A 27,874-nucleotide genomic window follows, 5' to 3' on the forward strand; every position below is an offset into this window, starting at 1 on the left:
AGCGGCGGAAGGAAGCTCCGCTCGCTGTGCCGTGCCGTGCCGTGCCGTACCGCACCGCACCGCGCTTGTCCTCGCCGGAAGGGAGGGAAGAAGCACCGGAGGCGACTCTGCTCGGCTCCCCTTGCCCACCGGAGCCCCAGGCTGCCCGGGTGGGTGCGGGGACGGCGGTGCCCCTGTGCAGGCAACGGCCCAGGCCTCCCGCCTCGCTGGGCCGCGGCGGGACTGCTGAGGGAGGGGCACCCGGGGCGAGCGGTGGCGTGAGCGGGAAAGCAAACGGCTCGGAAGGGAGTTTTGCTTTCGGCGCCCGGGCGCTTGGCGGGGGCGGAGAGGTGGTGTTTATGGCACGCACATCGGCTGTAGGGGCTCAGGGCTTTTCCTTTCCTCTGGAAAATGTCGGCCTCCGTCCTGAGCGGTGCGGGAGCTCGGGCGAGAGGGGTCCTCCGTGTGCTGGGGGTTGGGGCCGGGGTGAGCCTGGGCGTAAGGGCTTGTTTTCCTGCTAGCCCTTAGATTTAATTGTTTGCCCTATTTGGCAGAGGTGAGAGTTGCTCCTCGGTTTTGTGATCCTTAAAGTCACTGACCAGAGTCTGGGCACGGCATCTGGGAGACCAGGAAATTAATTTTGCCTTTAAAAGCAATAGCCTGGAAGTTTCATACTTCTACTCGTTTATGACTAAACTGACAAGCCATATATGAAACATAAGCTAAGTGGGGCTACTAATAATTGCACAGCACTTCACTTTTGACCTCTGATTTTTGGCCCAAATAGGTTTTGGGTTTGTGTCCTGAATCTCAGAGAAGACAGACCCTCTTTTTAGGAGCAGCAGAGGATTACACTGTCAGAGGCTCTGCTCAGGTCAAAAGAGCCATAATGCGTATATTGAAGTTTGATCTGGGTGCTTTGTTTGCAGGTATAGTGGTTAAATGTGGATTGTCACTGCATTGAACATAATTTTCTCTTCTGTGTAATTTGTTTCCCTTCCATTTGCAGGAATTACTACTATTGGTGTAAGAACATTGGTGTGAAGACATCATAGTGATAGGTAGGTCTTCACATCTCAACTGACTCTCCTGTTGGGATGACAGCCAGCCATAACTGTATCCTAAGTGCTGGACAGTGTATTTACAGCCATTCACAAATAAGAATGCATTGTATAGTGTTGAGAATTTTTACCCTTTCTTCTTTTTAATGGAAATACTTGTACTGCCAACTGTCCTGGCAATCACAGGCTTAAATTTCTGTGTGACTGTAACTAGGGCACTTTGGTATTAAAGTTAATGTCATACACCAGCAATGCACAGTATTAATCTGAAGCAGAGAGTGTCAAAACACTTTTCAGACATTTCCGTCTTCTGGTGGTAATTCTGCACCAAGAGTAAGCATTAGAAGTGTAACATGAAATAAATATTTGTGGGAAGATGCACACTGTTGATGTTGTTTTTCTTGCTGAACTCTTCAGATGTTTTTTAAAAGCACATAGTAGAGTTCAAATTACACAGTGCAAATTCATGTTTAACATCTTAAATTGAGAAACTAAACTGCCACGGGTTGTTGTGGAAAGACTTAGTATACATGGGTTCAGAGAAATGATACATTCTGGCTTTAAATGCCAAAAACAGTTTGGAGCTGAAAAAAGTATCATCTGAACTACTACTTCCTGAAATCAGGAGGAATGTAACTAGAAAAGTAATTCCTGTATGCATACTCTATTGTATAGTGTTACTATTTTACTGAGTGTTTCTTACCACCCATGGCCAGAAACTGGATACTGAGTTAAGGACGTCTGGCGTGACTGAAGAACGCTAAAGGACCAGGGACAAAAGCAGCAGTGGGCAAAGCATGTGGTCAGTTGTCTGTTGTTTTGGGCATTTCTGATTTAAACATAATTTGTTTTTTCAGGAAAGCTTTACATAAATGTTTTTTGTTGAAATCTGAATTTACTGACATTTCACCTTCCTATAATAACATTTTATATTTTAATACCATGCAACAGGTTGATTAATGTTGTGCTCATCGGTGTTCTGAATAAAAGTCAAACCCTCCTTAATCCCGCGTTGGTAGGTCTTGCTGAGCTGTACCTGTCACCCCCAGTATGGCAGCCATGTGGCAGCACAACAGCCAACACACCACTAGAGGGTTTTGCTCCCGGGGTATGAATTACATTACCAAGTTTAAAAAAACAGTATTTCATCATTGTGTTTTGCAGTAGGACATTGTCTCAACTTCCTTTAACTCCAGTGGAATTAAATGCTATCATTGCTTTGATCAGATTTATTTATTTTACTAATGCTTACTTGCCTCAAGTTGGTATGGAGACAGGCATGTTTTGATGAAAAGGAGTACATCCATATTTAATTATCAATGGGGAAATATTTTAAAACTGAGAAAAGGAAGTAATAAAATTTATAAAAAAACAACTTTTCCATCATTAATGGTCAGCATAGGCAAACAAATCTCCTGATTTTAAATTTTACATGTTCTGGTGAGTTTCATATGTTCAGTTGCTGCTATATATTTTTTAAATATAAATTATAGAAGTAGAGTGATGATATTTATTTTCTGCTTCTTGTCATGTTTCGTATTTTATGTAGTTTGGAAGAGTAATTCAGCTGAAAATAAAACAAACTCATTCTTTAATTTAGGGTTGCAACTTGCAACATTGTTATGCTCTGCTTTATATTTGTTGTCTAATGTTTCATTTATGAAAATAACTGAAGTTTCTGTGTTTGGAAAAACAGGTTTTTCATATTTGGTAAACTAAGATAGTTGGATAGTTTTGCCAGGGTTTTTCCCCTCCCCCTTCAGGGAGCATATGTACATGTTGCGTACTAATAATAAAGTCTCCGACTTCATCATTTAGTGCTTTAAAAAGTGTATTTACATTAAGCTCTGAACCTGATTTCTGTTTATGCTGAAGCTAGTTCAAAGAATATTTTGTCATGTAGAAATTAGAGTGACCATGAAAATGAAATGCACATACTTTTTCTGAAGTGGAAAATGGAAGAATTGGCTACCGTGGACTTAGGTTTTTAAGTATGAGAAAAAGATACTACAGCAGCCTTGACAGTATCCAGAGGTATATGGGAAAGGGACAGAAATCTGTACGTCATGAGAGTGAGATAAAAGTTTTGAAGAGCGCTAGCGTGGGAGATGGGGTGTTTGAAATGAACAAAGAAGGATAGCCCAGGAGTCTTCTATATATGTGCGGGTTTTGAGTGTTACAAGTCACCACAGTGCTTTAGTGACCTCAGGGCTGGGTTTTCCTCTTCCTCCAAGCAGGAAGGTGAGAATACAGTGAACTCTCACACTTTGGTTGCCTGATTCCTGATCCTACAATCCTTTGCTCGCATGAGTCCCATTGATTGCAATGGGGCTGCTCATGTACGTAGGGCTTCTGTTAGATGGGTTGGTGTGACCAGGGCATTATGGGTTTAGCTTGGTGTGTGCTTTACAAAGGACAATAATTTGCCTTTGTAGTAGCTGCATGATTTACATTTTCTTTGAATATGGCCAATCCCCATTCTCCTTTCATTCAATATGACTTGTCTTAAGAGGCAAAAAGTTGCTGTTTAATCAGTATTGTTAAATATGAGGCAGAACACAACTGGTGTAGGTACTGTATTCATGCATTTTGAAAAATCCTGGTTTCATGCTGGTATAAATCTACAACAGTTTTAAGTGCTGTTTTGGCTATATTCCAGTATTGCTGGGAATAGCATTTGACCATGTCTTAGGGGTAGCAATGGCAGTTTAGCATACTGGATTTCTGCTAGCGTTCACTGGTACTCACCTAACATAAAGTTCAAGTTGAAGCTGCGAGCATCAGGAGAAACATGTGGATGAAGCAGCTAACATCTTAATGTAATAAAATCACTGTCAGATAGGGAGAGGATTCAGAATCTATCTCAGTGATTCATGCTGGTAAATTACACTGAAAATTATGGTAATTATAAATCCTGCCTGGTGGTTATAGATATCTTGTTCTCCCTCTCTCCCCCTCCTTTTTCTTTATTTTTTTTTCTTCTCCAGTTGCCCCTCTTCCTTTCACCTTTTCCTCACATTTATCACATTTTAAAAATGTGATTGCAACCTGATTTGGCTTGTTTTCTTTATGGGAGGCAGGATCAGATGTCTGAAAAAAAAAAAAAAAAAAAGAGAAATAAAGTGAAAGAAGGGATTGTATGCAGTTCGAAGTGCACTATAGGTTTAAACAGAAATCTTACTACTTGAATGGAGTCAGGATAGGTTTAATCATTTTGTGGTAGTTGCTTCTTTTATAGCTGTCCCTGTGCAGGCACCACTAACGAGAGAGAACAGTGTGTTTCATTTAAGTTTATGATTTTTGTTTGGCATTAATTTGGAAACTAAAGGTTGTAGAAACATAAAGCATGGGAGAAAATAGAAAAGGGTTATGGGGAAAAAAAGTGTTCAGTCCCAGCATTTTAGGCTGCATTGTGCAGAAGGCTCCCTTTTAACCTTCTTACTGTAGTGAGGAATTTTAAGGAATGGGATTTTTACTGATGCTAATCAAAAACTATAAATAAGAGACTTCAACTAGCTACAACAGAGAAGGGATATTTAATAGCTGTAGGCCATAATACTCAAGTTTAACAAAAATATATTTGGTGCTTGTGACCATCTTAATACATATATTTTTAATGAATTAAAAAGCTACTGTTTTCTTTTCTAGTTCACCTTGATCACCAGGAAAAATTCCACAAGACATGGTAAGCGGTCTTTATGGATTTCTATGTGACAACTTAGTCGCATTTTACATACAAAATGCACATAAACACTTTTATTGAACTGTCAATGCAGACGTGTAAAAATTAGATGTGAAAGTATCTAAATTGCTTTGAAAATAGAATTCACATTACAACAGTGAGCGATTTGGGATGATACTCCTGGGAAGAGACTCCAGAGACATAACAGGAAAATAACAGAGGACTCTGATCATTTGCCTTAGATTTATAGCTTTTGTTTCCTTGAGGAAATCTCTTATTTCCATTTATTCCACAGCTGAAAAAGCACAGACATAGAACTAAGTTAGACTTTAAAGTGTTCTTTTCCCTTTTCTACCCCAATGTAGAACATTTCTGTAACTTCTTTTTTAACAGATGTATTCTTAAAATTCAACTGTAAAAGAGGTTTTCAAGGGTAACTTTCAACAAAAAAGCCACAAAAAATAGTTGGACAGGCACCAGCATCACAGTTCCGTCTACATGAACTGGCTTTTTGTCTTCCTTTCCCCTAAATTAACAAGTGGAGCTAGTCAGCTAGACAAATCAGCCAGCTGGATTCCAGAGTTTTCAGTAAAGTCATCAAGGCCCTTTTTAGAAACATTTTAGAAGAACTGGAGATATTTTTTGAGCTTTAAAAGAATATGTTGTCTTCTTTGAAAATACATAGAATGTAGGAGATACCTGCTTTTGTCAAGCTTCATGATGTTTCAAAACTGGATTTTTAAGTAGTGGAAAAAATAGACAAAATGTTCTGAAAGTAACCTGTGAACGTATCAGATTTGACAACAGGACGTTCTCATCTGGCTGCTGAAGGATGAGGAGTCACTGTGACATTCTTAAGCAAGAACAGTAAATAAAACATTGTTCATCCCAGCTTTTAGGTGGTTGGATGATTAAGAATGAAGAAATTCCATATGGAAGGCAGATGCTTTGCTTGCACCCACTCATCTTGGGAATAAATCTTCTGAAATGCATGGTCTTGTAGCAGCACAAGGTTGAACCAAGAGAAAAATCAGAATTAAGTTTTGCTTCCATTAATTGTTACTTTTTAAGAAAGGTAATTTGTCTGGACTTTTAAATCACGTAGCTGAGCCCCACAGCCCTTCACAAATAGGGTGCAATTTTTGATCAGAAATTCTTGAGGAATGCAAGTTTGTTGTAGTGGGTTTTCTTTATGTACTCTATTAGCTGGAGGTATGTTGTTTCTCAGAGAGCTTACCAATGACCTTAAAAAAAGAGGGTTTATAGATTTAAGAGACTTATAGATCTCTTATGGGATAATGGGCTCAATTTTGCAGAAAGAAGGGAAACGTAAGAGTTACAATTATTATTCCAAACTCTCTAGCATTTGCATTATTGCCTGAGAACCAGAAAGTGAAAACAAATGCAAGTAAATGAAATTAACCTCTCTTGATACTGTTAGCATTAAATGGAAAGTATTTCTTAGGTTTGTTTTTTCTGTTTTGTTTTGGGACTTTTTTCCCCAGGAAAATCATTCTTTTAAGGCTATGGAATGGTGCCAGTGCAGATCAAAAAAACATGCTTAAAGAAAGATTTTTGTCTTGTATGCCCTTTGTAAAAAAAAAAAAACAAACACAACACTCATAAAGGACTGTAAATGTCACATTCACCTCTGAAAACCTCAGCTAATCTTGCCATAGTTTTGAGTGTTTTCCAAAACATGGCTTAATTAAAATCTTCCAATTTAAAGTACAGGCATTCTATTTTGGCCTAGACGAAAGATTTTTTTTTTGTGGAAATTAAGATGTGGACGGGAAAGAAAAAAACATTTGCTATTTCTTTTACTTGTTCTAGGCTCTAGTTTACTTTATGGCCTTTTCTTAAGATCTTTTATTATCCCCTCTTCTTGACAGTAGGATGAGGAGGGAGATTAAACGGCCTGTAGGAAGGGGGCTTAAGGCTAGATAGACTGTGGGGCTTTGTAGTTGCTGGTGAAGTCTGAACAGCATGAAACTGTTTTTTCAGGAAAACTAAGATTAGCTGGAAGACAGGAGAAGGTGTGTTACTGTGTGTTTCATTCTACAGAACTATTTTTCCGTATTTATCAGTGGTACTTTGTTACCCCTTTTCATACATTGGTTGCTGATGAGTACAAAAGGGAGATTTACTGGCAGCTTGCACTTCACCAAATACAGTCTTGTTTTTGATCGAGGCCATGATGGATATATGAACTTGGCTGAATTGCCATTTGACCTTTTCTGAGAAACTTATTTGGCAGGCAGATGGAGGAAATATGTTACTGGATAAAATGAATGCCTTTGTTTAATATGGAAGAATTTTAATCTCTTGTGTTTTCTGTCTGCGGATTTGGAAATCAGGTGTAGGTGTAATACATACACCTTGGAATGATTCAGTTTTTACAACTCACATGAGTGGCTAAGGAATTGTGGAATATATCCACAAGGCATAGCCCCTAAAAACAACTGATTCCCACTGTAGTAGCACAAACACTTGGAAAATACCTTCTAGACACTACAACTTCTCTAATTTTTCACGGGTAGTTGTGTTGATGAAAAAACAATCTCTTGTAAGAGTAACAAAGTGTAGTGCACTTGCACTGTGTTAATACTTGTCCTCTTTCAGGTCGATATGGTTTATCATAGGGAAAGGATGACTGATGATTAAAAGGCAAACTTTGCACATGTGTTTAGTGTTTCTCCCCTGAATTACCGTTTGTTTTCTCTCTTTTTTTTTTTTTTTTCTTGTGTGTGTGTTCTTTCCCTCTCCCCCATGCTTTGACCACAGGAAGACACTGAGCCATGGTATTCTCAGCGAGTGTATGCAAAATACTGGAAGCACTATGACTTAGCCATGCGCTGGATGCGTAGACACCAGAAAGCCTACAGGAAAGCCATGGAGTCCTTTTATCACCTACCGTGGCATCCTTTTGCAGCTTCTCCAAGTAGCCGCTACTCAGATTGGGATGGGGATGATCTCCCACATACCCAAAACTACTCTTGCAGCTATAGGCCACATGGCAGAGCTCAGTACCATGGGGGAGCTCAGCGCTACACAGACACCCGCCAAGGGAGGGAGGATGCTGACAGGGACTCCGAAATGGAGGAGGACTCTGAGTCTGAAGGGGAGATAGAATATGACTTGAGTAACATGGAGATCACAGAGGAGCTTCGTCAGTTTTTTGCCCAGACGGAGAGGCACCGGGAAGAACTGCGTAAGTCCATGCTGGTTCCATGTTTTCTGGTATTTGGTGGCCATCACATTGAGTGATGGATGGCTTCAACATTTACAGATTTTTGTAACAGTTTGCAGAAATAGGTGCCGCAAGTGAGCAAGCCAAATAGAATGAAGCAGGCAAAACCGGTGGGTGCACCTAAGTACTGTTCATTAGAAATAAGTGTCAGAAAATGTTTGAAGGTTTTTGGTTAAGAGAGAGAAAAAATGATGACTGCAAAGTGAAAAATGTGTCCAAAAGACAATATTCATCTTCAGTGCTGAAGGAGAAACTCCAGAATTTTTATGGTTAAATCTAGTTAACATGCTATGTGTCAGAGAGGAGAACCCAGAGGAAGTGCTTTACTACATCACTAAACCCTAGAGTAAGCCTCAATTTATTTTATAACACAGAGCAGCCATTTCGTTTGTTATTTTTTGGCTAACCCAAAAGTAAAGTTCCACGTCCTTTTTCTTCTCCCCCTGCATCCCTAGGGTACTCTTTATTCTGTATTGTACCACAAGTTTCTCTTTGTTTTGCATCTTGATCTGGACTCAAGTCCTTAAGCAGGGAATATAAGCCAAAGACTTAAGATTTTTCTCAGGTCTTACTCCTCAGAGATATTGGTCATCTTTGTTTCTGTGAAATCTTTAAAAGAAATAAAATATTATGCTGTACTTTATTGACACTTTACTATATATACAAATGTTGCTGGCAAATTTATTGTCTGTTTTAAGAAAGCAGCATGATGAAAATAACTTTTCCCCCATGACTCCAATAGGAAATACCCAGAATGAATGTTTAATAGAGCTTTCTCTGAAAGAGGGAAATGTTCTAAAACTGCATAATAAAGGCAATGATTGGCAGGGAGAGATAAAAACTGTGTTATTTTAAGTTCGTTGATCAGAGGGTATCCAGTGAGCTGAAACACTTAACTGCACGCTTCTCATCAGTATGGTGCACAGTTGCTCTGGTTAGCAGAGAAATGTCAGTTAAGGAGCTCAGTGGTTGTACCTGACACGCATCCCTTTTTCATCACGGTTTTGCAGAATCAGCTTGGTGTTCTCTGTTGAAACGTTCCTTTGATGAGGTACAGGACGCTTTAAGATGCTCGACTACTTCTGGAAATGCATTGCATTTTCTTTGGATTTATTTTGTCCTTATGGTTAGTGGTGTTTAAAGGTGTGCGAGTGATTGAAGTGGTGTGCTGGAAATTGGGAAGTCTGGGCTTGGAAACATTCTCTGTCGCAGATATCCTATATGACCTTGGTATAGCTATTTAATCTCTTCCTGACCCCTCGCTGGCTGCTCTTGCTAAAAATATTATTTGATTCTTTATGATGAGCAGGTGAATTGGGAAGAGGTTTGTGACTCAGCATAGAGATTTTACTTTTGTTCCTTCCACCACAGCTGTACTTGGAGCCTTTTGAAATAATTAGGTCTCTGCTGTGTGCCATGTACTAGCCTAGTTCTAGGTAAGTGTAACTGCATTTACTTCAGCAGCACTGTTCCAGATCTTTGTGCAAATTTAAGCAGAATCTGGTCTTTAGCTACTACATGCCTCAGTTTCTTTAATAGTTTCCCTGATAAAGTAAGGATGATGATGATAATAATCATCTGTAAGTCCTCAAAGCATGAAAAAGTAAACAAGTACTTGATGTAATTGAAATTTAAGTATGCCACAGAACTCTTGGATGAACGGTGCTATCTAAATGCTGATTTTGTGAGTAATTAAAAATACAGTATGATCTTGTTCAGAAATATTTTTTCTTGTGTGGTGGGGGAAAAGGAAAATAGAATAAATTTTTAATTCTCTTGAAGTTTTTCAAAAGAAGAAACATAGGCAGCAGGAGGAGGGGAAAATCATTGTTTCCCCGATGGTGTGGAAGTGAGCTGGTATGAAGACCATGTTGAAGGCAGTATTGCTTTACTTTAGGAGGTAGTGTTATTAATTTTCCTGGATGCTGTTTCTGAACAAAATGAATTTTAGGGGTTCCTTAAGCTGCGATCCATAATGACACTATGATGTTCTATCTTTCATACTGTGCTGAAGAGTGATTGTTGTTCTGTATTCATGCTCAAGAAGATGAGGATAATGCATCCACAAAAGAAACCTATGATTACTTAAGTTTTTCTTCTCTGATGCCTTTTCTTTTAAATCCCTGGGCTGCCCTACCCCCACCACACATACCTCAGGAGCAGATTTGTAGAGAAACTTGGGTACTATAAAGCTCAGTAATGCCTGAAATTTAGGCATCCATCTCTTGAAGAGACATTTGTAATGTTGAGGTAAGAGTTTTAAATTTTCTCTAAACAAAATGAGAATGTTTGGGCATGTCAAAGGGGAATACCAATAGTGACTTGAGGATCAGTTGAAGTATAAGCTAGCTGTTAGGGAATGTGAAGGGGAAGGCTGTCTCTTGTGTTTTCTTTCTCTGGCATAAATAAGGAGCCCCAGGTGGGGTTCACAGCCTTTGACCCCTGCACCTTGATATGCACTTGGGAGCAGACACCTGGCTTACTCTTCTTTGAAAATGAATGCTGTGCAAGAGTTTGATATATGTTTATTGGCAACTTGCTGAAGTGTGAGACACATGGGAACAGAAGAGCAATGGGACAAATAGAAAGGAGAATTTGGCACATAAGGAAGGGGATACTAGTACAGAGGGTGGAGGTCTGATTGTGAAGGATGAGTTCCGTTAGTCTGGTGTTTTTCCAGCCCTGTAAAATTAGGGAATGCTACGCAGCATTGATTGAGCTATTTTGTATTTTGGACGTGCATAATGCGTGTCTTGGTTTACCAAGTAAGATATAGTTGGTTCCCACACATGATCCATGTCTCATCAACATGTAGAAGGGTAATCAAATGGACTAAAACAAATCCTAGCTGATGACAGACTCTTCAATTCTAATGCCTGCTCTAGAGTCTGCTGGAGATAAACGTGATCGCAGACATCAGAGGATAAGATACTGCAAACTTTGAAGACTGAAACAGGCCCGAGATATAGGCAGGAAAGGCATTTGTGTCTGGATGGTGAAATGCAAGTATTAACAGTAATTGCAAAGAAAATAGTTTCAAAGATAAGAAAGCCATCATGTCAGACTAGCCAGAGAGGAGAACTTCAAGTTTATTTCATATTTAGTAAACTACCACAAGCTTGAAAAACAAGCAGATTCCTAACTACTGTAGCGATTTTTTTTTTGTTTTGGTTTTTTCACAGTAGGTGTTTGCAGCGATTGGCTGACTTGCACAGTAAATCCTTTGAAACTGGCAAACTCTGAGCCTTGCTGCGTGATTTAACACTTCAGCAGTGATACAGTTGCTCACAAACAACCTCTTTTAAAACAACCTCTTTTTTTGCCTTTGAATTCATGTCAAATTCTTACTAGTTTTTTATATTCATGTCATGTGTTGCAATGAAGTTATGTGTTCCTGGAATGCCCCGAAGTAATTGCGAGCAGAGTTTTACTGAGGCTATGTGAGCTCAGACATACTAATGCACTACAAACTTACCTCGTATTCTAGATATACTGTGCATTTGGTTCAAATCCCTTATAGACAGTTTTAATTCTTTCCTCTTCAGATGTTTCTTCATATGCAGTCATAATTATCTAGTGATTCTATTTTTAGGGAGTTTTCTTGTCAGGCTAGTGTATTATTCTGGTTCTTCATGTAACTGGTGATTCTAATGTACTGTGCTTCTTGAGAATGTTTTTAGTTGCATTTAAAAGTCTTCCCTCTGGCTGTTGAAAAGCATAAAGTTATTTTTCTGGGTTACCATACCTGTCAGATCTAGGTAGTATACTGAATTCTCCCAAGCATCTTAGATGTAAAGGACACAATATAGTAAGTTGCCATTTTATATTTGCTAGAATTAAAGGACAAAAACCCAAGAAAGGAAGATTCACAAGCCTAACAATTCTGTAAATTGTCTAATTTCACATATTTATTAAACTTTTAACTTTAGCCTTTGAAACATGTAGTTTGTCCTTATGCAGTTTTTATTTGTTCTGTTTTTCATATAAGAGAGCATGAATATTGTAATTGAGTGACTACAGCATTGGGAGTACATTGAGAACCATTCTGTAGCAGTCAGCAGGCAATGAGACAGTGTCTTTTATTTAAAAACAAAGAAAAGCAAAGGAAAGTACCATCATGTCAGTTCATTACTGAAGGATAATAGTTGTCATTTGTTAATGCTATGACTAGTTTTTTCCATTAAAGCCTCTGTATTGCCCACACATACCCTCCAGCTTTTCCCAAAATAATGTTGTCTCAACTTAAAATTTTCATGCCAGATGGAAGACCTTTTAAAAAAAAATGAAAGGAAATGGTGAATGCAGATGTTTGTTTCAAATCTGCAATTGTAGGGTTTTTCCTTCGGGTTTTTTTTTTTTTTTCTCTGAAAGATGACAGTTGCCACTGCCTCTTCCGTGAAGAGGGAGTAATGGAATTTTCCATGTTTTGAAACTTCTTTGAATAGTACCAGATCCATGAAGCTTTTGGTTTTGTTTAAGGTCTATGTGTTTCATTGGAAAATGGACTTTCATGCAGGTTTTTTGCCACCGTGTTTTCTTTCTTTCCTTCGGTTTTGGTAAATACTTCTCCCTGTTCTTCACCTGTCTTTTTCTCCATCAGACTGTAGTTCAAATTCTTACTCTTGGTCACCAGCATCTTTTTCATTTCTTCTTCCCTACCCTAAACTGTCTAGGCAGTGTGGATGATGACCTTACAAATGTGTGCTCAACTTCCTTGGCTTTGTCAGCCTTGTCACCTGAACTTTTCCCACTATCTTCAGAAGTTGAATTGCTGAAGCTTCTGAGAAGTATCTGTGAAATAAGAGTGCAGTATGTATGTGTGCTTGAGAGATGCTTTTGAAGCACGTTCTTTTGTGACCTGAAGGAGAAATGTGTAAGTTTCTCCTTTTGTACCACATCTCTTGCTCTTGAAATTCTAGCAGCAGAATTTTCTGAAGTGCACGCAGTGTCCAATGTAGAGGCTGTGTTATTTGGTATCGGAAGCCAACAGCTGAGAAAATGCTTCCTTGTCAGAGAAACATTGTAAAATGCCACAATTTTCACCACTTAATATTGAAAACTAATTGTGCTTGCAAAAATAAAGGATCTCAATTGCATTTGGAGAGCAACAGTTGGGCATAGTTTTATATCTGTTTCATAAGAGACAGGGTTATCTTTGTGCTGAGTGTATCAATTTGGGAACACAGCCATTCCTAGAATAGGTGATAGTCAAGAAAATGTCCTTGGATCTCATACTAGAGAGAGAATTTGAGCTTAGAAGAATGTATAGCTTTGCTATGTGAACCTAAGTCTTTCCTATCAATCCAACACATTTTGCAATGAATTGACATTATGCTCTACAGGAGTACTTGTTGCCACAGGAACTAATGGAAGAGAGACACTAGAAAGCTTGAGGTGCTGCTGAGGAAACAGTGTGATTTCTGTATCACTGGACCAGATGCAGTCAGAAATGGATATGGTCTGCTGCATGCTCAAGAGAGTTGTGTGAGCATTAATGTATTGAACTGGAAATTACATGTGAGGTCTTTCTTACTTGTTATGTGCCTCAAGGCTGAGACTTTGACAGTGTTGGCAACCCCCAAAAGTATGCAAGTGCAACAAGCCAGACTTGTTTTGCTGCTAAGGGATGCCCCAGGTGGCATACACTCCCATGCATGCAGCCTGGACGGTTTTGTGGAGCTGGGGCCTGGAATGCCACTTCCCTGACTGCCAGTGGCTGTGCTGGGCTCAGTTCTTCCTGAGCATGCTGTGGAGTACTGGTATTTGAGTTATAGCAGGTTTGTAGCTAGGGGGATGGGAAAAGAAGCTTATGTGGTTCAGTGTAATTGCAGTGTAGACCTTGCTTTTAAGAGGAATGTCAAGATGTCAAACACCTCTATTTCCTCTTATATTTGATGGAAATGAAGAATGCTTCAGTAGCTGTCGTAATACAAAAATATACATTAAACTTTGGAAACCTGTTTGAAATTGTCACCCTTTATTTATCTCTCTAATGTGTTCCTGTTGCTATAGTGGATATGGTACATACTTCAGGGGGCTTGTTGAGAGATTCAATTTGTTGATATTTATAAGGGATTTTGAGTACCTCACCAGGAAGTAAGCAAAAGCCTCAAGTGGTAGAAGAATGAACAAGATGATCAGAGTTGTTCATTCCAGAACTTTTGCTTAACAGTTCAGTTAGGTGTCATCACTGTGACCAAAAGGCATCCTGTCGACATCATCTTTGCTGAACAAATATGGGATTTGAACTGCCCTTTCTCCAAGACAGTTATCCCGAAGTTATTCATGAATCAGTGGAAGTCTGGTACTCTTGTGTTGTTGCTGCTCTTAGTAAATCAGTGCTGTGGTAAAATTCCTTCTGACTGGACTTATCTTGAGGATATGAGAATAAGATGTGCAGGACAGAGGCAGATCATTGCTCCTCTCAGCTGCCTTGTCCCTCGCCATCTATGTGCTACATCTGCTTTTGATAGCTGTTTCTTGATAGTTGCTGGTCTTGGAAGGATCCAGTGGAAACAGGTCAGTAGCTTGCTGTCACATACATGGTCACTTTCATAGCTGTGATGGATTAGCTATTGGAACTTCATTTTTATAAAGAAAATACATACGGTAATTCAGTTTTAGGTCAGACAAGGAGAGTGTCAGTGCCTGTTTTGTGTCGGTGCAGTTTCCAAGGCTTAAGGGCATTGCTGTGACATACCTGGGCTCTGCAAAGCTTTGGCAAAGAACCACCAGGCAGACCCCAGGGCTGAGAGGCCATGTGTGGAACAAGGAATCCCTCCCTAGTCTTCTTGTTAGGGCAAAAATTGCTTTCAGAGGGCTGTTAAGGAAGATTGCTTCATATGGGAACTGTTTGATGTGGGAAGACACAGACACTCAATACTTACACTCAGAACTGGTGCTGGTAATTTTTTGAAGGCAAGTCTGCCTCCTTGCTTCTGCCATTAGCATCTGCAGCTGCTCTGAGTGGCTCCTCTAGCCTTCTCTTCATTCTTTGTCCCTGCAGCAGAGCCTGTGAAACAGCTGCAGCTGCTGTGGAAAAGAGCAGGTGAGGCCATGCTGACAGACACACCTCTAGGGAACAGTGGCTTAAAAGCTGCTCTGTGCCAATCACTTGTCTCTGGCAGTCTGTCTTCACAGTTTATGCACTTTTCCATTTCCCCTAAAATTCCTTGATCACTGGTTCCATCTAGGTGCCATATGCAGTATTTCTGGATCTCTAAATGATTTTAATTAGGAGAGAGCTCTGACTCAATTCTGTGCTGATAAATCTGAATTCATCCACCTTTAGTGTGATATTCTCAAACTTGTAAGTGGACAGTGACAGTGTGGGCTATGAATTAAGTGTTTTCTAACACAACCTTTTTTTGTATCTACCTGGGGGAACTGTTGCAGTAGCAAGAATGTTTAAAGTTTTGGGATGTACTGCACTGGAGTGATTATGAAAAGCATTGTCGAGGACCAAGGTGGAAAAGGATATAACTATGTTGTCTGCTTTCTGTGCTCTTTATCTACGAAATCTGCTCAGAATCTGCAGCAGAGCATGGCAGCAAAATATCTCTAACGTTACGCATTTTAGGTCTTTCTGTTATAAAGCAAACTTCGTGTACAGATTTGCTTGGAGACACATAATTTACCCCTGCTAATTTTGATGGGGTGTTGTTAATGCCAAGACTTCAGAGGCACCGTTTGCTTTTCATCATCTCTTGCTGTGCCTCAGTTTTATCAGCAGCATCCAGATGGAATTCATGTCCATTGTCATTAGGGAAATGTGGGTGCTGTGGAGACAGAAACTGAGAGCTCGGAGACTTCCATCTGCCTGGGTCTTTTCACAACTCATTTCCTTGCATGCACAAAATCAAGTGAGAGAGACAGAGGCTGTTAGGCTACCCATCTCAGACTTGGGTGGCCTTTACAGACTTCCATCATGACATTGGACGTGCCATTTGGGATTAGATCCACAAAAGCTTTCAATGTGGGTGGAATTTATAAACAGATATCCAAAATAATGATGTGTCTCTTTCAACCATGCTTTTCAGGAAGAAGGGAGCTAGTCATTTATACCCAAAGGATGATGCATCTTAAACCCCAAGGTGGAAGGGAGCATTGTTACTCTTACCTTTTCCAGCAGCTGGGTTGAGCACCTGTGCCACCTTGTGATGTGATCTGCTGAGAAGCCCATTCTGAGGAATCTAAAGCACCTCCTGCTCTAGGAATTTGTATCCATTTTCTTTTTATTTGGACCTGCAGTACAGGGGTGGTAGCACTTCCTTGTCTCTCAGGAAAACAGAGAACATTGGTATGACAACCCACCACGAAACAGTTGTGCTGCAGCCATATGAAGTACTCAGTATGGATTGATCCAGCTGTGCATCACTGTTAGAATTGCTATTGGCCGCCAAAGTACCCAAACCCATTTATCTGGATATCAGAGCTTTCCCCTGATATTTTCAAGAATATATGTCTAAGTTGTCAGAACACTGCTCTGCAGTACACTGAAATCATGGAGGCAATGTGAGATGAAGAATAAATCTTAAATTGATATTTATACTGAAATCAGGTTTGTGTTGAAACAAATAAAATGGATGTTACACTATTGATTGTTATTGTTCACATTTAGCTGGATAAGAATCTCCTGAGTTTAATTTCATCTGTAGTTGCTGAAGTGGTGGTTGTCGCTCTAAAAGCCAGCTCTGTATACACAGAAATTGGAGAAACTTTGCCAGGGATTGTAGGTCTCCAAAGAGCATGCTGGGCCTCAATTTTAATACGGTTCTTCAAATACTAACAAGCCGATGCTGCTGTTCTCTCACTCTGCACAAGCCTTGCAGAGCACCTTCATTTCTAGGAGGTCTGCAATTTCTGATGTGGTTGCTGAGCAGAAGGGTCGGAAGATTTGCCTTAATATTCAACAGTTGTCATTGCTTTGGGATTTTTGGCCACTGGTATGGTTGGAAGGAGGCTGAAAAATTCCAGAAGAGTCCAGACTATGGAGATTGCTTCATGTGTGACACATTGGAGGAGGTGTTGAGGTGATAGATAGCAGAGCATCTGGCTGGATTTGGCGGAGTGCAGGAAGAATTATCTGCATTTTTCTGATTTCTGCATTTCTCAGTAGGTAAAGCTGTTGATGTGTAGTTATTTGCATTCCCTGCTTTTGTGTTGTTCTTCCCTTGACATTAATTACTGACCTTTGTCATGAACAGGCTGTCAGGCTAGATGGGCTTTTAGTCTGATGGCTCTCCTCATGTAGTCTTCTCTTCAAGTCACTTGAACACTTCTGTCGCATGTGAATTGCTTCATTCAAGTGACAGAGGGGGAGACGTGAAGCTCCCACTTGTTAAGAAGTACAACTTAGCATTCTGAAGGGCAGGATGCCAGCTGCCTTTTTGAAAGGAGACAGTGCTCAGGCTTCTACTCCAGCAACCGACTCTGGAATTATTTCTACTGTCAAACATCTCCCTTTTGCGGAAGGTATGATAGACGCACATCTGTAGGTTTTCTCTGGCATGTTTTCCCAATGTTTTTTGTTGTGTGTTTAATACTGGGCATAATAATTATCCTCATGTATTTAAGTATATTTCATTTAATTCACTAGAATGCTGAAATGAACAATGAGAAGCTCAGAGGTAAGCTAAGTTTCCAAAGCTATCCCTCAGCCCTTTCTTTTACAAGTTGTGATATATTTTGCTGATTCTTTCAGTTTGACCCTCTTTCCACATGGCTATTTCAAAATGATTGGTCATACACTGTAGTTTAGTAACAGTATGGAAAAAAATGCATATTGACGTGCTGAAATTAATTTTATCTGGATCAGAGATTGTTACTTAATTCCGCGTGTCTGTGGTAATACTAACTTATAGATCTGCCAGTTAACCAAAAAGTTAGATCACAGCTTGAGTATGCTTCCTTTCAGAAAATCAATGACATGGTTATAGGATGCTCTCAAAAATTTTTTTCAAATGTATTTTATAAAGTTGTAGATTTCCCTGCATATATTAGTGAGTTGCTTTCTCATGTCATACAATAAAGCAAAGTTGAATTCAGCAATGTGGTCTGTGGCTGGAGCCAAGTAAGAAATTTCAACGTAAAGTTCAAATGTGTGAGTTTGGTTTAGAAGACTGGTACAGGCTACTTCCTTTTTTTCTTTTTTTTTCTTTTTTTTTTTTTCCTGAAAGCACCAAACTTTCAGTATGATTTAGCTGTCTAGCACTGTGTACATCACGGAATGCTTTCTTCCAAGTGTATGTGCTTAATTTCTATTCAAGGCACTCGTGTTTCTTCAATGTGCTGGTTTGCTTTTAAAGCAGCACTTTTAAATTTGAACATTTCCTTGTTCGGTCTCCTCTGAATGTGCCAGATATGGATGTGTATATATGGATGCAGTTATATATAGATTTAAGTAATCCTTCTGTTTACTCTAGCACTAGTGTCTTTGTCTGGCGTCAGCATTGTTGCCCTCAGCGACAGATTGGAGTTGTTTTGGGGGATGGGAGTGCAGAGTCAGCTGGTCTGTATTTAATCTTATTGCTGTAGACTTGATCCTTACTAGAGGCAGCTGCCAGCGCCTGATCCTGTACTAATTTCTAAACAGCAGTTGGTCAGCAGCTTCCTGGCTGTTTAATTCTGTCAGATGGCACAAGCGTATAGTCTGGACGCCTTGGTGTCTCTGGTGTGATACAGACCCCTGGTTACACTGGGTTTGCCTGTGTGTTTTCTGTCCTCTGTAGAGTTTTCAGAGATGCACATATACCTGATTAACAATTACATTTAGAGCATTCACATTTCTAGAGCAGGCTTCCACTTGAGGTTCCACTGGGCTAGCTGGTTGCTTCATGTTTATGGGGTTTGATTGTTTCAGTTGTTTTCTGGTTCAGATAAGAATATCCCTTCTCAAGGGTTTTGTTGTGGAAGGTAATAGAAGAAAATAAAAGAAAGGTGATTTGTTGTTTAGCTGGGCAGTAGCCAGTATAGCCTACCGCTAGTGTAAACATGGGCGTGAAGGCTTGTATTGTTTCCATCTAGGATCTTTGGCAGTTTGTTTTGGAGACCACAAGACAACCCTTCTTGGTTTTTAATCCTATTTCTAGAACAGAAGTCGGCTTCTTTATTCTTCAGTTAACTGTGTAGCTTTCTGCCAGTTACTTAACCCATAGGTTTCAAAATAATGTAAGATAATTAATTCTTTAAAGCTCTCTGTCAGGTAGAAAATACTAGATTCATTTTACAGATTCATTACAGTGAGGCATGTGGTTAATTAACTTCAGAGTGATATGTACCACCCAGTAACAAACCTGGAAGTGGAATGCCTTGGTTCTAACTTTACTTCCTGGCATTCTATAACTTTTGATTTCAAAGATAGTTTCTCTCCACTTCCTGTCTTGGTAAGTAGTTTCGCCATGTTTCTACAGAGCTGTCCTCTTTAAAATGTGTAGAAAATATGTCTTATTGTGAAAGAGAAGGTATCGAGCAAGTACTTCAGATTTGCAAAATCTGTTTGCTCTCTGCTTAGACAGCTTTGTGCAACTGCGTCTTTCTTGGGGAGCACACTCTCTTGCCTTAGACTATATCCTTCTTTCACCAATAGATTTTCAGTCAGGCTGTGCTTCAATGAACACTTCTCAGTGCCAAAGCCAGGTTAAGCAATTTTTCTTCCTAGCCATTCACTCGTGCTCCAGCGCTCCCTTTATTTCAGCATGCGTGGTGCCAAGACACTGAACTGTACCAGGATTAAATATAACTTGTTGGGGTGTTTTGGGATTGTTTTTTTGTAATTTTCATTGTGTGGCCCCTTGGACAATTGTACTGGCACCCTTGAGGGGCCTGGGATCTGGAGTCTGCAGCTAAGGGAGAGGGCGAGGAGCTGAAACTGCATAAGCTTGTTTTATAGCTGAGAAGAGAAAAATGTCCGTGGAACCATGGTTTCAGACTGCCACAAGCCTGCCAAGGAATCACATCTGCTCTTACTTCAAAGCCTGTAACAGAACATTTTCTTTTTTCTTGAGAATATTGCATTGCTTGTAGATATATGTGGTGAAATATTCAATTTCTTTTAACTCATTCCCTCCTCAACTAGCAGATGAAAAACTTGTCTGTGTAGATAGTTGGGGTTTTAATACCTTCAACATTTGTGGTAGTTTTCTTTCATGGTGGTTGTGACTCTGGTGAGTGAGAGCTTATCATTGCAGGCAATTACGCCCCCTAAAAGACACTTTTATTCCAAATTAGTGTTTTCAAGCCAGCTAGAGCATTTGATTTTTCTGCATAGGCTGGACTGCTGCTGTGTTAAGACACAGCATAGCTGTCTTCACTTCTTTGAAGAGCAAACTTCTGTTGTTAAAAATGGGAGGGGAGAAGTGACATTGTGTCATCTGTAATCCTTTTGTTGCATTTTTTGAAGCACAAGGTTTTAAGTTTAAGGAGAAATTTAAACATAAATCTATTTTCTTTAAGCAAACTTGCAGCTAGAGTGAGGTTGTTCATTCCGCTGTAAAATCGTCACTCTTCTTTCAGTACATTTCCACAATTTCTGTAAGTTGCTTAGTGTTCTAAAGCAACCCTCCAGCAAACGAGTCCGTGCTGTTTTCAGCAACCAGGAACATTTTATCTTTACAGATGTGGGGGTAAGCTACAATTGTTTGTATCTCACAGGCTCCCACTGATGGAAACTCTTGTCCTGCAAAGCTTTGCACTTGATAAAGAGTAATGCTTGAGATGTCAGCCCTCTGGAAATCCAGAGCTCTGTAGAAATTAAACTCCTTGAATATCCTGTTTACAAATCCTCAGATTTAAATCCTTATTTTGTTGGAACTCCTTTAGGCAAAGATTTTGGTTTTCCCCACTGTATGCCTGGTTCATGCAAGTATGGGCGTAATAAAATGGTCTGGTGCTGTCACTTCAGAAAAACTCATATGTTAAGTTTATGGTAAAAGTACTTAGATTTTCTAAGGAGTTGAAGAAGCTGGCATTTTGCATTGAGAAGCCTGTGTGGGCAGAATATTTAACACGGCAGATAGGCTTGTGGGAAGTGGCATTCAAAGAGAGAACTAGGAGTTTTTAATCAGTAGAAATGGGTAATGTTTTTAACTGTTAGTGTGGGCTGCTCGAGATCAGCTCAGGTAGCATTTAAGACAAGATGAGAAAGCTTAGAAAGTGCACATGCAGCAGTAACAGGAAATCATTCATCGTTTGAAATAAGCAGGCAAATATGTGAACAGGGGTATAGGTCAGTCTGAAATCATGGAAAAGAAAAAACATATCAAGACTGGGGAAAGTGCAATATTTCCTTGAAGAATAATGTGCCAACTAAGCAAGAAGCTGAAAGTCAGTGAAGGCCATTTGACACGACACAAGCGAGCCTTTGGACTCTTGCCCTAAATACCATCATGTGGGGCAGAGCCCAGGAATGTGGCAGACTGCAGAGCGTGTGCACCTAGAGAATTGCAGAGAAGGCTGCCTGTATAAGAAACGTCATCAGCTTGCGTATGATCACTGGCTACAGTGAGCTAAGGGTTGGATGTATAAAGATTAAGAGCTAAGAATGGTACAAGAAACCACACAATGCTGGGTATTAATCTTTCATTCAAAATCCAACATAGATAATTACCCTCGCTGCTTTTGTCTCCTTTTAATGTTGTAAAGTCTCTCCATGGAGACTTCTCTCCAAATAAGGGAATTTATTTGGATTTTGGTTTTGAAGTTGTTTTTTTCCTTTTTTTTTTTTTTCCTTTAATAAGAAAAGGATGAATTCCAGAGAGGAATTTTTTTTTTTATTACTACTTAAGCTTCTCAAAGGATATTGCAAAGAAGGACAAACTTACGGAAAGTATATGACGTTCTCCTTTTTATAAAATAACAGAAACGAAACATCTGAATTTCTAAGGGCTTATGGGGGAATAGCTTACATCTTGAAGGGCTTAGGCCATAGTTTTGCTTGAAAGTATGTAAGAGGGTGTTTGTACGCATATGAAATAGCTAAGATACTAGTTACTGTTTAATCTGCTTTTGGCAGTCCCTGAGGATGGAGGTAGTTGTCTATGTTTGTTCACTTTTCTTTTTAGCTGGTATATCCTAGATCAAAAGTCATACATAAAGTGGCAGGGGGAGGGGAAAACCAGCAACCCAAAACTTTCTTGCAGGGGGCCTGGAATCACTGATGATGTCCCAGGATGCAGTCTGAGTTAGGTAGAGATCTCAGTATTCCTATGAAGAAAGAAGGTTATTTACTGTTTTCGGAAAAAAGATGTCTCAACTGGGTTTTGGCCAGGTAACTGACTTCCCAGCAGAACTGGATTTGGTAGGAATAAGTTAATTCTGAAGAGAGCTTCAAAGACAGGAGGAGCATCTTTGGGAAGAAATGGAACTGAGCATTTAGGAAAATGTCAGCAATGCTTTTCCTTTGTGCAGGAACCAACCACCGCTGCAGCTGCCTGCCTTGTGAATATTTGCAAAATACTGTTTCACGATTGGAGGAAGCTTGCCAGTAGTTGAAGCTGAATGCTGTAAAAGAAAGCACATTTATTTTAGTCCGTGTGAAGTGAAAGGAGGAACTACTTAGAACTGTGTAAAAATTATTTGTTTCACATTTATAACTTGGCAGCACAATGACTTATGAATTTGGAGTGTGAAACTGATTTGAGAATGAGCTGGGGACTTCATTGCTGCAGGCTGAGAATTAGTGTTTCAGTAAACCTTGCTACCTAATTTGTGGATGAATATTTGGTGCTTCAGAGAAATTCTCATTGCCCCCATAATGTTTACAGCAATAGTTTATAATTTTGTTTGGTTTTCCCACTGTCAGATGCTTGTTGTCATCTTTTTGATGAAGAGGTAGTCGCAAATTTAGTTCAAGTTGCATTGCTTTGTATTGTTTTTAAAGTAAACTTTGAGATAATGGAAAGAACCCAGACTGCTGGAAATAAGAGCAGTTCGACTTCCCAGCCCCTGCTCCACCAAAGAAAGTTTAGTGTGCATCTCAACAGGACAAAACTTTCTCTGCCGTCATCTATTGCTTATCTCTATGTTTGGCTGGAAATACTGCTTTTGGAAAAGCTGTAGTTTACATACCCGTTTATTTCCATGGCTTCTCTTTCCTTGATTGTCCATGACAGCAGGTAGTGCTGTCACTGATGGTGGAGTTTGTCACGGTAGTATCTCTCCGCACATAACTGATTTGAAATTGCAATGTATTCCACACAGCTGCAGTGGTATTACCAGCAACAGCTGCCATGGTGTATGCTCAAATTCAGCATTTGGTACAAAAAACCTGTGGGTCCCTGTAGCATATTTCTGTTCCTGTGCTCTGTAGAGCTGGTTTACCTGTCTGAGACTCTGTAATAGAGTCAGTCCAGGAATTTTTTCACCAGTAGCTATGGAATAGTAAAAGTCAGGTTAGAAAGTCAAGGGCAGTACATCTGATTGAAGTAAAACATATACTCCAGATGTTCGTTAGGTAATTTTGAGAATGAAATTTAAATTGGTATTATTTTGATTGTTAGTGTTAGGATCTGCAGGTTTATGAACTAACTGTGCTACAAAACGGAGATACATGCACACTAAACTGTAATCCATTCATCCATTATAAAGCTTCTGCTAGAGACCCATTTAATTTCCAAACAGAAGAATTCATTATCTATCTCCAGAGAAATTAATTTTTCTTAAGTGTTATTGTGTGCAATGAGCTATCAGAGAGCGTTTTATGGCAAGCAAGTGAGGAAGCAGCTGTCTGTAGCATGCAGCTATGGAAGCAGTGAATAAAAATTTTCCATGGGCAATGCAGAAGTACAAGGAATTATCTTTGTGGCCCAAGAGCGTCAACAAATATGGGTTCAATTCATCACCATGCTAGAGTTTTGCTGTGCAACCTACAATGGGAGACATTGGTTTTCCAGCATAGATTTTTGTTTTCTGTCTAATGCTATTCAGTGTAATTTGCATCAAGTTCATGCTTAAAAACATGTTACCTAGTTGTGGGCAGTCTAGTGTCCCAGGAAGTTTGTTTCAATGGGATGCAAGTAACCTGTGTAGTCACAGTTTGGGTGCTACCGCCTGTCCTCAATATTGCTGGGCCCTCTGTAGGCAATGTTAGTTCTTTTAACTCAGACCTTTCGGTTAAAATGGCCTGACACCAAATAAATCTGACTCTTCCAAAAACACATATGGACTCTAATGTATGTTTCCTCATGAATTCTGGCAGTGCAGACCACTTCAGGGGTGTGCCCTTAAAGCAAAATCACAGAAAGTGAAATGGCTGTCTGGAATAGATTGCTAATAACCCGTCAAGCACTCCTTCCCTTCAACTTCCAACATAAAACCGGATGGTGTTTGAAATGACAGCACAAAAACTTTCTGTGTCCCTGTCAAACAGATGCCAGAATTGAAGTTTCTGATTATACTGTTTACAATATCTATTTTCTGTGAATGAAGTACAGCGGATAATTCATTTAGTAAGGCTGACAGACGGTTGGCTGCTCTATACAGTACTTTCCAGTGTAAAAATAAACTGCAGATGTTTGACACGGATATGTCAGGATACTTAACTTTGGGTTAGGGTTTGCAGATGTCATGTGTTTTGTGGAAGCTAAATCTCTGTCTTAGAGGAAGGAGGGAAGAGGTACAATGGCACCGAACACTGAGAAGCATGTCCTGTGTGTGACTAATGCATCCTGACCTGTGGATGCTCTGTCCTTTTTTGATGTTTTTTAAAAAAAAAAAAAAAAAAAGTGCTGTTAGTAGTAGTGAACTGTTTCTGTGATGTGGTTTTGAGAACCGTCATTTGTTATTGGTAGGCGGAGGAGTTCAACAACTGCCAGATGATTTTCTTCATCTTGTAGAATTGTCCCTATAAGAGGGGAGTCTTGTATAGCACTTTACTGTTTTAACTGCATAGAGCATTATTATCCATCAGAGCGGCACCCAGGAAGCGGAGGTATGTTTGGGCATGCAAAATCAAGTTCTTGCTTCCCGATTGGGCTTATCAAAGAGGATTTTTGATGACAAATTGGTCCAAATGTTTCACCTCTCCAAACTGTTTTAAATCCTCTTCAAAAGATGTAGTACAGGGATTTATGTTGGGTGCTGGTTTGGTTTGTCTTCAAAGCAATAGCAGTAAGGCTGTCAGTTTTGAACTTGGCAAGTCTTGAGAAATGGATGAGGTTGTCTAGTTTATCTAAACGCAATGCTTACAGCTGTGTTTCATTGGATGCACTTGATGGCAGACACATACATGACTGATGTGTTCATTTTCAGAGTAGTAACTGCTCTTGGCTATGGTTCAGCTAAAGTTGCATTGTCCTGTGCATTGTTTCCTTATCTCAGCTGCTAAGTCATGATTTTGGAAAGAACTTTGTTCTTTGGGGGTTTTTTGGAGGGTAGCAGGGTGGGGTTTTTTGGTTTTTTCCCTTTCCAGGGCATGCGTGTGTTGGGGAGAAATGAAGCAATGCTGTCTTTTACTTGTTATTACTAATACGGATGTTTTCTACAGTTTTAGGATTCAATTCCAGGGTCATCTTCTCTTCTCGCTACTTCTAGCCTGGCTTTAACACGCCGTTTAGTAGGAATTTGTCATTACGCATAATGAGCACACCAGGATAAGTAATATGCAATTTGTTTTGTAAGCTTTAGAAGTTGGCTGTTCCCTAGAATGTGTGGATCTCAGCCCTCTAGACCTGGCACAAATGTGAATATGTTATATTTTAAAAGTTAAAATAAAACATGATTGGTTGATAGCTCAGTAATTTACATCTCTTGTGGTTTATCTGTCTAGGGAGACAGCAGGAGCTGGAAGCTGAGGACCAATACGTGGAGGCTGATCAAGACCTTCATAAAAGGACGGGGCGTTCTGTGCAGCCGCCTGCGGAAAGACCTGGGGAGAGGCGAATGGCAGAAATGAAGAAACTGTATGGTGCTGAAGCTGCCAAAATCCAGGCAATGGAGGCTGCCATGCAGCTAATCTTTGATAGAAACTGTGACAAAAAGCAGCCCAAATACTGGCCCATTATTCCCCTTAAGCTGTGAGTACCTGGACTGTGCTGTGATCTGGCACAGAGCTGTATGGATGGGTGCCTCAGGTTGTGGTGCTGAAAGAATAAATTGCAAATTTTAGTTTCAGTTGGGCTTTGAGGCAGGGCAGCATGTTTCTTTACCCTGTGTTCCTTTTACGCTGTCTGGCAGCAATGGTCACAGTCCATTCTACCTACATACAGTAACAGGAAGGACAGTAATATCAAACCTGTCCGAAGTCATAGTTTCACTCATTTGATACCCACCTGCCTTGACCCGGCTTGCAAGAAACGTAACAATGTCTGTACTCAGTGAACTGGGATGGCTTAAAGCGATGCACAAAAGAAAAAGAAGGTACAAGTTGTCTGCTCTTTCCATTTACGAAATTGAGTAGTCCCAGTTTTCAGTCTTATTCAACATAGTAGTATTTGGATCCTGTTTAACACAGCACAGCTTGAAGTGTTATGTCTGCAGTCTTGGATTTTTTTGAGAACCGGGAGTCCACTGGCCAAGATACAACATATCAAATTACTGTAGCCATTTGAATTCTTTTTCAAAGCTTTGTCATAAAGCAGGAAGTTTTTCTTCCAGACTGATAACTTGTCTGGCAGGAGTTTGACTTTAAAGCAAAATTATATAGAAAAATGTTTTAATGAAGGCGGGGGGGGAGTGGTGGCCTGATATGGCCCTGTTACAGATATGTTTAGCAGAAGAGAAACTTAACAGGATGAAGCACTCTTGGGGCCAGTGCCTACAGTGATTTTTGCCATTCTAATAAAAAAGCATCTAATTGGTTTGAAGCTTTAAATAAGATGTATTAGTTTGATAGACTAAGGGTACATCTGTACGCTATATATGAAGGCATGGAAGCCATGTAGCCCTGAGGGCTATGTTTATTTTAGGTGCAGCTTTCCAATGCCCGCTTGCGTATTACGTGCACAAAGCTTAAATACAGGCAAGTTAGATGTGCCTCTGTGTGTACTCACCTATCTGCACAGGCTGTTGGGCTCTGCTTCTGTCAGGCTTTACTTTTGGTCATTTGTGCTTGCCCCGCTAATAGCTGACCAGGCAGAGTGAGGCACACAAACGGTCTGTGTAGGAGGCAGAATTGGCCCCTCAATACTGGTGACTCCTTAGAAAATGGTACCCTGAACACTTCCAGGGACTCTCTGTGAAGCGCTGCTGCTACGTCTCATTGTGTGCTGAAGGGTTGTAGTTTGTATTAAGCAGCACTTCCGTGCCGGGCAAAGGAACGTTATGCTGGTTTAATTGTGACAAACATTCATGTGTCTTTTTGGCAATAGAGGAAGGTCACAACTACAATTCTAACTTCAGTTCATGCCCATTGTGTCTGGTGTATATCTGTAGAATGTGTTGTTTGCAATATACACCAGCAGTTGCTGTGCCCTCTGCAGCAGCCACCTGCACCAAAGCAAGTCCGCAGTGCAGTTTGGAATATCTTTGGTTTGGCTAGCAGTTGTTATGTTGTTTCAAAGCAGCATTTTCATTTCGGTTCCACCTCCTTCACTTTAGATGTGATGAGATGGAGTTAAATTGAACGCTGAAATCAAAAGTCCCCAGCCTCCAAGACTTCTTACTGGTATGATTAATCTGAAAAACATGCATGAGACAGGAGAGGGAAAGAGTTCTGAATAGTCCTGTATTTGTCTTCACTCTTGTTTTTGGCGGGTTTTGTCAGAAATTCAGTGTTTGGGTTTCCTTTTGTTGACCAAATAAATTGTCTTCATAACACCTTGTAATTTATTTTTATTTTTTTATAAACAAACTTCCATACTTCAGCACTCCATTTCTCAGATGCTAAAGCTTTCTTTTAGCTGCTGTATTGTTTAGAGAAGGTTGAACTTAGAGCAAGGACAGTTTTAACATACTGAGAAGCATGAA

At 40.0% G+C, this 27,874-nt stretch overlaps 1 protein-coding gene across 3 annotated transcripts; it reads left to right on the forward strand.

Moving 5' to 3' along the window:
- Positions 1-27,732, forward strand: GEMIN8 (gem nuclear organelle associated protein 8). Of its 3 annotated transcripts, XM_075775757.1 has the most exons (6): positions 11-149; positions 989-1,040; positions 4,689-4,725; positions 5,615-5,797; positions 7,507-7,933; positions 25,737-27,732. In XM_075775757.1, exons 5-6 carry the CDS (start codon positions 7,573-7,575, stop codon positions 25,985-25,987), a joined length of 612 nt encoding a protein of 203 aa, XP_075631872.1. In that variant the 5' UTR covers positions 11-149; positions 989-1,040; positions 4,689-4,725; positions 5,615-5,797; positions 7,507-7,572; the 3' UTR covers positions 25,988-27,732. The 3 variants fall into 3 exon arrangements, with proteins under 3 accessions (XP_075631854.1, XP_075631872.1, XP_075631862.1); XM_075775739.1 differs by lacking the exon at positions 5,615-5,797 and having other exon boundaries at positions 1-149; XM_075775747.1 differs by lacking the exons at positions 11-149; positions 5,615-5,797 and having other exon boundaries at positions 967-1,040.
- Positions 27,733-27,874: the final 142 nt, after the last annotated feature.

The sequence above is a fragment of the Balearica regulorum genome, chromosome 1 (genome assembly GCF_011004875.1).
Source record: "Balearica regulorum gibbericeps isolate bBalReg1 chromosome 1, bBalReg1.pri, whole genome shotgun sequence".
NCBI classification, from domain to species: Eukaryota; Metazoa; Chordata; class Aves; order Gruiformes; family Gruidae; genus Balearica; species Balearica regulorum.

Bases quoted from the DNA above. Each gene is read 5' to 3' on its own strand.
- GEMIN8 (XM_075775739.1), top strand. The intron at 7,934-25,736 runs GTAAGTCCATGC...TTATCTGTCTAG, and splicing joins GAGGCACCGGGAAGAACTGC to GGAGACAGCAGGAGCTGGAA.